The sequence below is a fragment of the Chroicocephalus ridibundus genome, chromosome 15, assembly GCF_963924245.1.
Source record: "Chroicocephalus ridibundus chromosome 15, bChrRid1.1, whole genome shotgun sequence".
Classification (NCBI taxonomy): Eukaryota; Metazoa; Chordata; class Aves; order Charadriiformes; family Laridae; genus Chroicocephalus; species Chroicocephalus ridibundus.
In genome coordinates, this window is record NC_086298.1 from 12,041,107 (window position 1) to 12,055,385 (window position 14,279).

Sequence of the window (14,279 nt, forward strand, 5' to 3'; positions counted from 1 at the left end):
AGAGCTCAGTGCCTCTTCTCTTTTGAAGTGGAAATAGGACAGTTTGAATCCGTCGAGTTTAATTTTTCACAAGCTTTAGGGGCCCTGCAGTGCAACTCCCTTTTTATTATTGAAAAAAACTCTCCATTTTTCTTTCATTTTTCACACACATGCACACACACTCACACACAGACACAGAGCCCAAACAGTAGCTAATAAACAAATTGATTTTCTACTTTATTTAAGTTAGTTTTATAACGATGCTATATGTTCACCTATATATGCACCTCAATCACAAATATACCGTGTAAAGTTACAGAGATATTTATGAATACACCGCACTTTAATTTATGCATTTTTAAGAAACCTTCACCTCTGTTTGACAATGCTTTTGAAGTAGCTCCGTTTTTCAAGTCAAACTTTTGACTTTTCCTCTGGGACTGCTACAAAGGTTTTTTTATGGAAAATAGGTAGCAGTCTTTTTCCTACTAGGAGAAAATTGGTGGTCAAGAGAACTAAATAAAACTTAAATTATTTTTTTTTCTGTTTTAGGTGTCCATATTTTAATAAAAGATGCAAGGTTGTAGAATAGAAAGTTTTACATGAAGGCATATAGGCAGTAGGTTGTCATCTTCTTTCCTAAATTTTACTTTTTTATGTGTTGAATAACAACAATATGATACATTACAATCCCTTTTTTCCTTTATTTGAATATCTAGGATATATTTTTCTTTATTTATCTGGCTGGCAGATATACAGGGCTGAAGTAACTCTGGGGACGCTCAGTCTACAAAGACATTTTTAAAGGCCATCCCACTTAAGATTTCAAAAAAACACAACAAACCACGAACACACCACACCACACCCCCCCCAAAAAAAAATTACCCCCCAAAACCAACACTGAATGCCAGACCAGACAAAATAAATGTGATTTTACTTAAGAGTCTAGTGCGGTAGTTTTCTAGAGGAACTATGATCAGTCAGTTAGTGGATATGGTCCTGCCTGTCTGAATTTCGACAGTCTCCTGGTTTTGTAGCAGTATTCACCGTTATTACTGGAGTATCAATAATCCAACATAACATTAGGCATCATAACTCACAGGGGTAGTGCTGCTAGGGTCTGTGGGTTTGCACGAGGGAGGGAATAAAACAGGTTGTAAGTTAAACCGTTATCAGATGGCCAAAGTTCCCATTTTTGGTCAGCAGACATCTTTGTGGTGCCACAAATCCTCATGGATTTGAGTGAGGTTGTAGCCCTTGGCCATACAGGACCTCGTGGTTGTCAGGGACTTTTAAACAGCAAAGTACAATATAAATGCTAAGTATTAATCTTTTATATTTATTTTATTCTTTATTGGTGACAGTCATTCTTAAAAACTTAGAACTGTGGTGTTTCCTTTCCTGCTATTCTTCTTGCAGCACGAGCTCCTCTGCAAAGAGCTGCTGACTTGAATTCTGTTTGGTTTTCTGTTTGCAGTTTGGGATGGGGAAATCACATGAGTTTTTATAAGAAAACTGGAAGGAAAAGCACGTTGCATATTGGCAGCATCCCCTTTTATGGTCTTTGGAGTTTGACATCAAATTCTGTCTTTGGCTCTATTTCGCTGGGTCCCATACATACAGAATCAGGCTCCTGTGTGGAACAGACTTTTTTTATGACAAGCAAAACATTTCATAGCTCTTGTGTGCTGCTTTACATTTTTGAATGTCCCTTCCAAGCCGAACCATTCCGTGATTCTACGTGGCTGGTAGGTGTCAGGAGGAGCGTCAAGAGGAGACACAGGACTGGGCAGCCGATCCCGCTGTTGGGGATCTGGAGTGCGTGCTGGCAGCAGGCGTCACTGGTGAGGGACAACAGACCCCTTACTGTCCTCTCTTCTCACCACATGGGAAATGAGTATTTGGTATAGGAGGACAAGATGTTTTTCAACAAGATTATTAGGAAATAGGGAACTTGGTTGATAATGGAAATGCCGTGTTAGCTGGGTCAGAACTGAGCTTGCTGTCCTGTGTCTGGCTGTATTCTCTCTGTGGAAACTGAAGGAATAAAAAGAAATAGTGCAAATACACATTTTTTTACTAGTTTTAGAAACTTTCAGGTGAGAAACATCCCTGCGAAGTAATTCAGAGTAGCTTTTTTCTTGCAGATGGGTAAACTGAGGCAGGAAACCTAATTCAAGTCGTGCCTTGCTGCAGTCAGTGTGCGAGTGTGGATGGGACCCCAGGTATGTGGATCTTGACCTTGATGTCACCCACTGGGTCATCCTGGGACTCACCGACAGCCGGTGCCACCAGGCAAACACACACAGCTACTGACAGCAGCAGAGTCTATTTTGGGGGGAAAAGAGCTTTTTGTGTCTGTATGCTGGATACCTGATTTGGACAGAATTTCCATTGCTAAATCTGAAGATGCCCCTAGGAGGTAAAGCAGTGTAAGGGGCTGGAATCTTACCTAGTCACTAAACGTGGTCAGATGTAGGTTCCTGAATCTCTGGCTTGTAATGGTGAGTAAGAACGATGCGCTCCTTTAACATGTGTTTCTGAAGGTCTTCATTCATCACGTGTCATTTCATCAATGATTTGGGATCGTACGCACTTTAAAAAATGTCATCACTTCCTCTTTAATATAGCTAATTCCTATTTTAAGTGACTAAAAAGCTCAAAAAAAAAAAGAGAGGTTCTAATATATTCGAAGAAACAAAAATTTTTAAAATGTGGAAATGAAATAATTTATCATATTATTTATCTTACTGTATTAAAATAATTATTCCGGTGCTCACAGGAAGCCATTCCCCGCAGTGCTGTGCATGTACAATGCGCGAGTGGTGACTTCTTCCGTGCAAATCTTCCCTTTGGAGAAATCGCCGAGTAAGTGCAAATGCCCCGTCGATGTCGTTATTCGCGACGTCGCCTCTGTATTTGCCGGCTTCACGATTAGCTTTAAAACGCGGCGAATCGGCGCCGCTTGCAGCTTTGCCGTGCCGGCCCGCCGGCGCCCGGGATGCGGGAGGAGCGGAGCCGCCGGCGGAGCGCTCTCCGTTGCCGCGGGGGCCCGCGATGTCGGGGTGCGAAGGCCCCGCCGCCGCCCCGGTACCGGCCGCCGCCGCCCCGCGCTGCCCATCGCGCCCGCCAGGTGGCGCTAGAGAACAACCAACCGGGGCTCGGCGGGGCCGGGGCTCGGCGGGGCCGGGGCTCGGCGGGGCCGGGGCTCGGCGGGGCCGGGGCTCGGCGGGGCCGGGGCTCGGCGGGGCCGGGGCTCGGCGGGGTGAGACCCCCCCCGGGGGGAAGCGCTGCCCTTCGCCTGCCTTCGGGGCAAAAATGGGCCTTTTCCTCCCGCCGCCTCCCCCCGGTTTGCCTTGAAGACGCACTTGGATTGTTATTTTTTATTATTTACAGTAAGCAAAATTGTCTGTCTGCAGTGGAAACTGGCCCGTTCTCACCAATCCCGTGTGTTGGCAGGATTAAATTAAAATATCGATCAGCCTACGTGTTAAATCATTCTCAAACACGTTAAAGCCAAATTGATACAATCTCTCAGGACCTTAAGGTGGGCAAGAGAATAGAATACTTCTCTGAAAGACCCAAATAAAATGGCCCATTGTGAATAATCCAGAGTTTATAGAGCAATAAAATAAGCAGATCTCATGCTTTGCTAAATTTAGGATTGACAGGACAATCCAGGAGAGTAGCCTTTGGCGGTAGCTAATAGTCTGGGCAAGATGTTAACTGTCAAGTACTGGGATCAAGCCTCAGGCATCTGAATTAGCTGTGAAAGTCTTCAGACCTTGCTAAAAAAAAAAACAAACCTCCAAGAGAAGGATAAAGGGTAAATGGACAATATTGTCAAAAGGACCTTAAACTTTTTACAGCACAAAGTCGACAGTTATGCTGTACTTAGAATTGAGGTTTTATAGGTTTGGAGAAGTGAGTCAATACCCTTCAAAAGCCTGTTATAAAGGGAAATATATGGAGGAGGGATCAATTTAAATATGATAATTGTATAGCTTGGAGCACTGACAACATTGAAGCTATTGGAGAATAGTGCCCCGTAGTCTCTCAAGTAGTGTTTTTGCGTTTCAGACTGCCTTTAGTGTTCTCTTACTTTTGTCTTGAGGAGATGGTATGATTTTGTCAGCTGATTGCCTGATAGGGTTTTCTATTAGTCCTGCAGATCTATGGGTTGGGTAAGAGCTAATAGGCCACACTCCTATGAGTTTCATGAGGACGTATTTTTCCATGAGAACTACCTTATACTTGTGAAAACCTTTGAAGCTCTGGGAAGTAAATTTATTTTTTAAACGGTCTGCTGGAAGGTGCTGATTGACAGCCCTGGAGACAGAAAATCTCCAGGTGTCCAGGCAGCAGTTCCAGCATCAACAGCAGCACTTTAAACCTCTGTTCCTTGTACCCTGCCTGATCATACCCTTGAATTTATTCGATCACTTCATAGGTCCACAGCTGCTAATTCAGCTGCATAGTCTAGAGCATTAACATGGTCAAGACAGGCTGGGAGATAAGGGAGATACGGTGTGTGGTGTTGATGTTAGGCAAGAATGTATGCATGAATGAATTACATTTCTATATGGAGCTGGTTGTGGGCTCATTCTGTCACATATGCCATCTCTGAGGTTCACCGCGACCGTGGTCCGCAGCTCTGTGTGGTGCTCTCAGCACAGGGTATCACTGTAGCTCTGCAGCATTACTCTTGAGGGCTGAGTTTTACTCCTGTACCTTGATTTTTTGCCTTAATAGAGATGTGCTTCCACATTACCTAATCTGGATATCTCTTTGTAGCACATTGTAATTTTTACAAGAAACTTATCTTTGGACTTCTCTAATGATAAAGTAAAACCTCTCCAGAGTCTCATTCCCCCAACTTTCAGAGTTGGAAGCTCACACAAGCTTATGTTGAAAAGGAATTGATTATTCAAAGCTCTTGTGCTTCATAATCTACTTAAAACATGTAGATTGACTGTCTCACCAGAAAAGCTCTAAATTTTATTTTGCTATATAGCCCATTGGGTCATGTGCTTAAGGCCAGGAGACCTCTGTCTAGTTACTTACAGACTGTGTGCCCCTCCAATTACAGGTTATTAATTTGCCTTACATTCAAGAGACAGTTCCACATGAGTGAAAAGGAATACCCTACTGCAGAGTTCTTCATTACCCACTCTGTCTGTACCACAGCAAAATAAGAATAATACTGATTTTTTTCTTCCTTTTTTCTCTCTGTCTTTTTTTTTTCCCTCTGGTCTGTGGAAGATGTTTTACAGTTTTAATGCAGCTGTTTTAAGTGTGACTGTTCCTGTTCAAGGGCAGCTGATGTACTTTGTAATGCCATTGAACAGCCAACAAGCTATGTTCCCCTATTGTGTTGAAGTGATAGGTATGTTTGCTAATCAAGAGGAGAGCAGAGCTTGCTGTCTGACTTGTTTATGTTTTATTTCTCACCATCAAGCTTTAGAGGGAGGCACAGAAAATGTGTAAGCATCTATATTATTCAGTGATGTATATGTGTATACGAGTGTAGAAACAACTTAAAGTGCATTGCTGATATCTTCTCGTCAGTCATCCTGAAATTAGCAAGGTGTCAGGGTTACCACATATCCCCGGTACTACTCAAAATACCCCAAACCTGGCATGCCGTTAGATAAACTGTTAATTATTTGTCACTGCATCTTGATTTATTTTTTTTTCCTCTTGTGATTGCTTCAGTTTTGTTCAAAAATAATGACCGAAGTGGAGGATTTTGATCATCAGGATTCACGGAAGGCCTATGGGAAGTGATCAGATCGAGGAGATGCTGCCCAGTTCCCATCACAATTGCTTTTTAATTTTCTTGTAGTCTGTAGTGTTTCTCCTTCCCATACGCAGGATGGAAACAATTTGGCTCCCGGAACTGGAGAATCTCCTACGATCTGCTGGAAGCTCAACAGTGCTGTATATCCACTTATTTCTCTGTGCCATTCTCGGGGCTTTCAGCCTCTGCCCTGATTCCTGGTTCATCTCACAGGGACGTCAGCTCCAGCAGAATCCTACCTTAGTGCAGTTTTACTCTCGCGTTTTCAAGTTTCATTCAAATCCCTTGCAAAGCTGTCTTTAAGCATTCTGAAAATGTGTCAAAAAACCATACATTTTGGCTTTGTAAATCCATGTTAATGATTCCAGTAGGAATCATGATAAAATAACACGCATCAAGACAGAAAGTTTAGTGCTGCAGCCAGAAATACAAGACTACCAGGCAAATTCCACTGGTCTTTGTATGGAATATAGTTTGGGGAAAGAGAAGGTGGGATGTTGGGTTTTTTCTTTCTTCTGACCAGGATGTCTTGGTTTTGTATTAGTTCTTGTAACCTGGAGAGCAGGGAGAAGTGCCCTGCAAGAGCACGGAAATTCTCCCGTTATCCCCTCTATGCCTGCCTGCAGCTCGGGTCTTAGATAAGTATCATCTGTCTAATAACACTTCTGCCTGCTGTTGCTGCACTGTTGTATAGTTAATTTTATGAATCCCATTTTTAACAGAATGCCTGGTTTTGCATTGTCATTTTGCTCTCTGAGAAGTGTCTGGTTTTATTCCATTCCTTTTTTCTTTTAGCAGATGGAGAATATTACTCTCCTTAACTTGTTTTTTTATAATGTGAAGTGGGTATCCTCAATTAATACACTAATCTGTTTTCTAATTAATTCCCTGCGGTTTTCCTCCCTTTTTGCTGGTACATTGAATCCTGAGTGCAATTCTGTAAACTCGGTAATTTGATTACTTAAAGGAGAAGCAATGAATTTCATGACAGAGGTGTAAGTCTTTAGGAAACGCTAAATTTCAGGAAGCAAATAGATTCTATTATTGCAGTTTAAAACCTGCTTGTACCTGGGGTATAAATGTGCACTGATAATAATATACTCTACTAAAATATGGTCGCGTTGCTGTCAGCTACTCCTAAAGCGAATCGCATTGTTAGAAACCTGACGCATACGCTCTCCTACGAGCACTTGTTGTTGTATTTTTGTATGCAGATGCAATGGCAGGGTGAGTATCAGAACATCAACATTCCACGGTGTGGATTTATGTAGCGTTTTTTATTGCTTGTTTCCAGTAGAGGCAACAGTGTATTAGACATACTGTACAAATAACGAGAAGGGACTCTCATTGCTTCCGGAAAATTGTTTTGGCTGCTTTTTGGGGAAGTAGCTTGAGGTGGTTTTGCTGACCTTTCTTTGTGCATATTTGACACTAAACCCGCTGCATTGTGAGAGTCCTTGCAAAATTTATAGTCGCTCTTACTGAACCCAATCATTTAATTTTTCTGTAAAAAGGGAAAAAAAATATGAGATACACAAGTTTAAGTATCTCAATTGAAATATTTTACTTTATGAAGGCTGTAGTGAAAATATGCAGGAGACCTCCTTACCACTGTGTCCCATTAAATAGAATTTTAAAAGCTGCATTGTAATAAGAATCCCAGTCAGCACCTTGCTGATATGCTCTCTTGGCTTAAAGAAAAATAACAATAGAGGAAAGAGAACTTCTGTCTCTGAAATTAGGGAGTCATCAATGCAGTAATTACAGTAGTTGAAATACATTTTGGAAATTTATTTTCGGTTATAAAAGCTTCAAGCCTTTGGGCAAATAGCAGAAATATCGCATCTAGCCTGCTGTGGCAGAACCATTATAATCTGCTAAGTTAAATACAGAATGCTACAGAAATTTCTTTCCTGTTTAAGGATTTCTTTCACACAACTCAGGTCATTATTTTTTGCATTTTGGTAAGATTAAGTCACACTTCATCGTGACGTCAGCCCAATATGGCTGAGAGAAAAAGGACATTGCAAAATTATGTAGGCGTCAGTTTTTACCAAATACTTTGCTTTAGTCCCACAGTTCCGTGTGAGTTTGGGGGTTTCCTGATAGCACAGTAAATGTGCAAAGTCAACAATAACTCCTCTCTCCAAAATCTATCACATAAACAGGAGTAATTCTTTGTGTTTTACTTCTTGTAGCAGTCCAACCAGAAAAAGTAGTTTGTATCCTCCCTAATTGTGGACTCAGCATACAAAATAAATGTCATCTTTTTAATCCTTTGCAGTTCCAGACAACCTTGTTATGAAGATCCTGGCAGAACGCCTAAACACGCTAGACTGCGTGACCAACGGTTGGGTGCTTTATGGCTTCCCAAGAGACGTAGAGCAGGGAGAACAGCTGCAGAAATCGCATATTATTCCAAACAGGTAAGCTATAAATTTAGCAATCACGACATTACATATGTGAAAAATTTGTTTATGGAAAGATACAGGTCTTTATTGACATTGCATAGGCTGTTGCGTCTTATTTATTTACTCCTTCCTTAACTGTAAAAAGGGGTCTTGCTCCTGGAGTGTAGGAAATAGAGCATTGGCCTTACAAATCCTCCAGATGGCCAAACTGTGGGAGAGAGAAGGGGTTTGTTCTTCTGGTTATTTGTTTGAGTTGCCTCTAAAGGCAAACCATAAGAAATGGATTAAAGTTTGGATTATATCAGAAGGTGTATTTTATTTGCAGCAGGAGGGGGGATCTGCATCTTCTTTCTTTAGCATCGGCATAATATCATGGAAATACATTAGTATTTAGAAGAGCTCATTATGAGACTTTTGGGTTTTGTGAAATAATTAAAAACAACATGAGAATTATATTTTATTTGAGCTATAATGAAGTGTTCAGAAATGTAATATAAGAGAAAGGAGCATCAAAAGAGAATTGTTATGAATGCCAGGCAAATAAAATGCTGATCCAAGGGTGGTGAGGATTTGAAATGCTGTTGTACTCATCAAAGCTGAGAGGCTTCTCCATTCCCCTCCAGCGGTTCCTGGTTCGGTCCATACCACTGGCTGACACCATGGCCACTCCAGAGGCATGTGTTGGAAATTCGTAGTCTTTATGCTTCCGGGAAGCTTTTTCTTGTCTAAAAACTAGTGATGGAAAAGGTATATTACCCACAGAAGTGTTTACGTTGGTAAAGTTGCTCTTGCTGTATGAGGTGGGAGTCAATCCATCCCCCGCTCCTCGTACAGCGTACAGTGGAGAGATGTAAAAGGGGAAGATTGAGTTGGAGAGAGAAAAGAGGAGAGTGAAAAGGGGGGGAGCTAGCAGTCATGCCATCAAGGTTTAAAAATTAAAGTATGTGAAAATAGCAGTAGCTTTGTTTACTAAAAGTAAGACAAGATACATCTTAAAAAGGAATCCATTTAATGGAAAAATGGACAAAGAATCTTGAAACATGCTAGATTCAGTTAAATAACAGTTCCCGTGGATTATTCTTCATGTGCATTTAGAAGGTAGGTCCTGAGTCCCTAAAAATGTATCCGAGTAGCTGAGATCAGTGTGGATGCTCAAATGTGTGCCACGTGCTCCTTTACAGGAAGATCAAGACCTCATCAAGTGGGGAAGAGCGACTCATCATAAAATTGTACGTGTGGAAATTTGGCACTGATCCATTTGCTCAGCTTCCGTTTTCATTAAAGAGCTCTGCACATTCGTGTCTGAGTTAAGAATTTGTCCCCTATTTTATACAGGGGTTGAAGTAAGGGACAAAACCAGACATCACGCTACCTGATTGATTTTGGAGCTGGTATTTTCCATGAAACTGAAGTAGTAGGTATACAAGGGAGAGAGGGTGATTATAAACAAAAGGACATATTGCAGCATAGGATAGCAGGGCAGTAATTCAGTTTCGGTTGTGATGCTAGTTATAAAACACTATCTGCAGAGGTGGTGTTTCTGACATCAGGAGAAAAACCTGATAGAATTATAGCCTTGAAATCAGTCTGGGAATAGGATGCAGAAATCTATAAATCAGACACAGAACAATCTACAAAGTCTCATTTTTAGGAGGGCTCTGTTGATGAAATTAGATTAAAATAAATTTACATATATATCAAGTTTATTATTAAAATCTAGTCACATCAGTAAACAAAATTATTTGTGAAAGAGTATGTTAGTCTGTGTTTTGAACTCAAAGTAGACCTCTTTGGCTGATCAGAACACAGAGTTATTGTCTGCTTGTCAAGTCATAAATCTATTCCTTAGAGCTAATAAATGGTTAGTGTTCAAATACTATGTTTTATCTGACTCCCACCTCATAAAGCTAGTACACATAATACTAAATTATACAGCATTGAGCAGGATCAGTCTCCCGACTCCTCCATCTTATGAAAAGAAAAACAAACCTAGTAATTGATGGTAGAAAAGAAGGAAAATAAAGTTATTTGAAAACAAACAAAATGGGCTATAAAGTTTGTTAAAATGTAATAATAAAAAAACTCATACAGCATCAGCCACTGCATCCAAAGAACTGCCCTGGAACAAAAAAGAAAATAATTCATTTTCCACTGAAAAAGTAAGGTACAGGGTTTTCTTTAAATTGGAATTTGCAGTAGAGCAAAGGGTTTCCTACAGACTGGTACCTGAAAATCTTTCTGTATCAGACAAAACCTGTCTACCAAAGAACTGCTCTTTCTGTACTCGGAGAAGACGTGTATTGCTTTCTGTGTTCCTCCTCATGAAGCAGTTACTGCTTAAGTGGACAGGATCCTAATCCTATTGAACTGTGGCAGCCTTTAGGGCAAATAAGAACCTGAATCTATTAGTGGTCTCTCAGCTATCTAGTAAAAGAACGCCATTAACCACTTAGTGCCTACGGTAAGTGGGAATCCAAACACGATTACAGGTTGGCGTCTGAAGCTCAGAACTACTAAGGCAAAGGGCTGAATTCAGTTTCTCATCCAAATGAGTACAAATAGGTATTTTAGCTTTTTGTATTGTTAATGCTTGAGCAACAACAGGAAATATACGGTATAGTCATGGATAGTACACAGAAAACTCTAATATCTAGCAAAATCTTTCTTATCCTCTTCTGCTCTCTCTCAAACTTCCAGTTAAAATAAGATTCAGCAGCAACAGTGTCATCTGTTACATATCTCTTGTCGTTAGCTTCAGCTGGTTCATGACCAGCTGTCTGCTGGTTGCAGGCCAGCTTAAGGCAATCAGCAGTTTAAGGATTCCCTGAGCCAGAGGGTTATCTGGACAACTGTCTAATAGCCCATTTTCCTTGACTTCGTAGTCTCTATTTCAACACGCTGTACTTCTGGCCTCCACCAAATTGTATGGAAACGAGTTTTACTTTTTCACTGGGTGTTGTATGAGAATACTTCACAGTGATTTTTGCAGGCTTCTTTCTTCTATGAAACTCATTTATAAAACCTTCTCTGTTCACGCTTTCCTAACGTTCCCGATTTTATAAGCCTCTTGTATATGCCTGTTCAGTCATCTCTTTCCCAGGCAAAGAACCTTGATCTGGTTATCCTTCCCTTTCCCCAAAGTCATTTCACTCTTCTGATCATCCTGACCCCTGTTCTCTACCTTCTCTAGTTATTCTGTTTCTTTTGTAAGGTGGGACAACCAGAACTGCATTCGGTTTTGAGGATAGCGCTGTGTGATATTGCCAGAAACATTTTTTTATTTTGATCTTAACTCCGTTACTCGTCATTGCTGTTATGCTGTTAAATGTTATTGTGATAGATTTTGGAAGAATGTCTTGTGTGTGTAAACTCTGGTAACTATACAGGGTGTCTTTCATTGAAAATATACTGAAAAATGACAAAGTGTCACAAATCTCAATTGAGCATGTGCAACCTCAGCAAGGAGCCTAAAGACCCTTGAACTCAAGACCTCCGTAGTTCCAGTTGTAGCCGGGTTTGTGTTAGAGTTCCCGAGCCGATGAAGCAAGCCCTTCCATCTGTGCCAATGGGCTCTACTGCTAAGTGTGTCCTGGGATTTCCAGTTCCTCTATTCCATCATTTCCTTTGGGTTTTTTTTCCATCTGATCTGAATCCGGGGTCGATTGTTTTACATTTCAGTATTGATTAATTACATTAAAGCAGCATCTACAAACAATACGAGTGGAAAGACAAAGCTGGGCAGGGGAGGGATGAACCTGAGGATTGACCTAACAACACATATATAACATATTTCAAATACCCATTTTTCCAATATTAAAGTTTTTTTATTTCCCAATAGAGAAAATAAACAGCACTTTCTTCTCAAATGCAAGTTTTCCAGGAGTGCTTTATTGGCCTTCAAAACTGATGTAGCTGTATCCCCAATTATGTCATCTTTTTACATAATATATTTAAAGCTTCTTTTTCATCACACTGCTAAGAACCTATATTCAAACAGTTTAGGATAATGAAGTTCCTAATGTCTAAGGTAGAATCTGAATATGTTGAAAAGGGAAAAATCAGAATGGAAAAAAAAGATTATATATTTTTTTTAACTATTTGGTCTTTACATGGGGCTTTCCTATTTCTGCAGCTGATCCCAGTGTGGATTAGGGATAATAAACAGCCTATTAATGGAGGCCTGAACTAGGAAATGGAGTTTGAATCAGCAGCAAAATTCAATGGCTGGCGAAGGTTAATAACTCCATTACTATCAGCTCTATTTTTTAGCCGTTTGAAGAGCTAGGTGTTAGCCTTATCTTACTCCTCATTAATTGAGCTAATAGAACCCCAGTGACCCTACCATGCTGCCATTATCTGAGAGTTTACCAGGCGTGGGCTGGAATACTTATCACTGAATATGTATTCCTCAGATCCATTTTTATATCGGAAATATTTTTGTTAAACATTGGCTGTCGTCAGGTTTCTTTTTGTCTTTTCATTGCCTTGATGCCTTCTGTAACAGCTACATATTTGGAAATTAAATGTAAATGACTTAATTAAAATCCTATCAAGGAACAAGCTAAGTCCCAAAATAGTTGCGTCAAGGAAACATAATAGTGATTGAATTATTCTGACATGGAAAAATCTTACAGGGCGTTTTTAAAACTTTGGCCTAATTTAAATGATGGATATTGTGTATTTATAATAGATGTGTTTTTAATTGATGGCATACAAAAATCTGATGAGTAACAAAGAAGAAATGTTATAATTATATCTACTTATTTTCTCCTCATTTTCAGGGGAAAAAAAAAAACAGAAAAATGATGTGGTAATCAAGGTACTAAATCAGTACAGTAAAATTTGCTTGCACCAGGGAGAGGGACAAACAGCAGGAAAAGTCCAAGTGACCTATGTAGGATTTAGCTTAATTTATAAAGAAAGTAGTAAAAATAATAGGCAGACCAATTCTGTGTTTCAATTATTCTCATTTTTTGTCTCTTCTGATTAGAAAGCAGCTCGCTCTTACCAGAGCCATTATATGGCTGCTGGTTTACTGACTGTTGTCTTCACTAATGCTAATTGGTTTCCTTTTTATTATCACTTTGCACATCAGTGCTCCCGTCTCAGCTCGTCTCATCCTCCTCCCGCACATCTTCAAAGTCAAACGGACTGACCAGTTCAGTAAAAACCAAGGGGCAAGACAGTGGGAGCTAAAGGCGCCGGATCTTCTTGAGGTCAATGGTATGCTTATGAAATAGAAATGTATTTTGGAAAGTGTGTTTTAGGTGATGAATAATTATTTTTCTTCCCCGCCCCAGTGGCGGCGCTCACCCTCTCAGCTATGCTGACTGTACATCGAGTACACACGTAGCCACGCTCTGAAGCAGCAGAACACCCTGGCCAAGTGATAAAAATTACAAGTTTTTTTCCCAAAGAAAACCCGCTACAGATTTTGCTTACTGGGCAAAATTAACAACTCTTTCTCTCACCTGGACTCTGCTTCGCTGGGCGAGTGGGATCAGTTTAATCCACAGTTGCTACCCCTTTTTCCAAGCTACAGTAATTCAGTCATTGTGTTATTTCTTGATGCAAGTGTTTTGAGACTTACCCCATTCATTGACAAGATTTTAATTAAGTCATTTACCTTTGTTTCTTGAATTGCCTCTATTGCAAGAGGCATCGCTGAGCACTCTATAATGGGCAGAATATATCTGGGAAGCTCCCACTACTGTATGTGTAACAGCTGTGCGTAAAAGCGTATACATTGCTCTGGCATGAAGGCTCCACTAAGCAGTCACATCCATGGGCTACTTAACAGTGACAATGAATTCTCCACGTGGAGTGCAAAAAGCCACACACATGCAGTCTTTTGCCCCACACAAATCTGATGGAAGCAGCTCCTTACCCAGTTTCTGAGGTTTGGGCGTAGGTGGGGAATCCTTATTCTCCATTCTCCCTCTTGTCCTTAGTACATTGTGCTCTCTCTTCCCACATAACATAACACTAATCCAAATAGAAGCTATTGCTATTAAATAATCCAATAGATAGAAAATTGGATGATTACAATAAAAAGATTGTCACTTCTCTGCACATTCTGCCTGACCTAG

The 14,279-nt window shown here is 40.4% G+C and overlaps 1 protein-coding gene across 8 annotated transcripts in view; it reads left to right on the forward strand.

Moving 5' to 3' along the window:
* Nucleotides 1–14,279, forward strand: part of AK8 (adenylate kinase 8) — a 75,490-nt gene that overhangs the window by 37,550 nt on the left and 23,661 nt on the right. For all 8 annotated transcript variants that reach the window (XM_063353307.1, XM_063353310.1, XM_063353313.1 and 5 more), the window contains one exon: nt 8,064–8,205. In XM_063353307.1, coding sequence (XP_063209377.1) covers nt 8,064–8,205 — 142 coding nt within the window. The remainder of the gene's footprint in view (nt 1–8,063; nt 8,206–14,279) is intronic.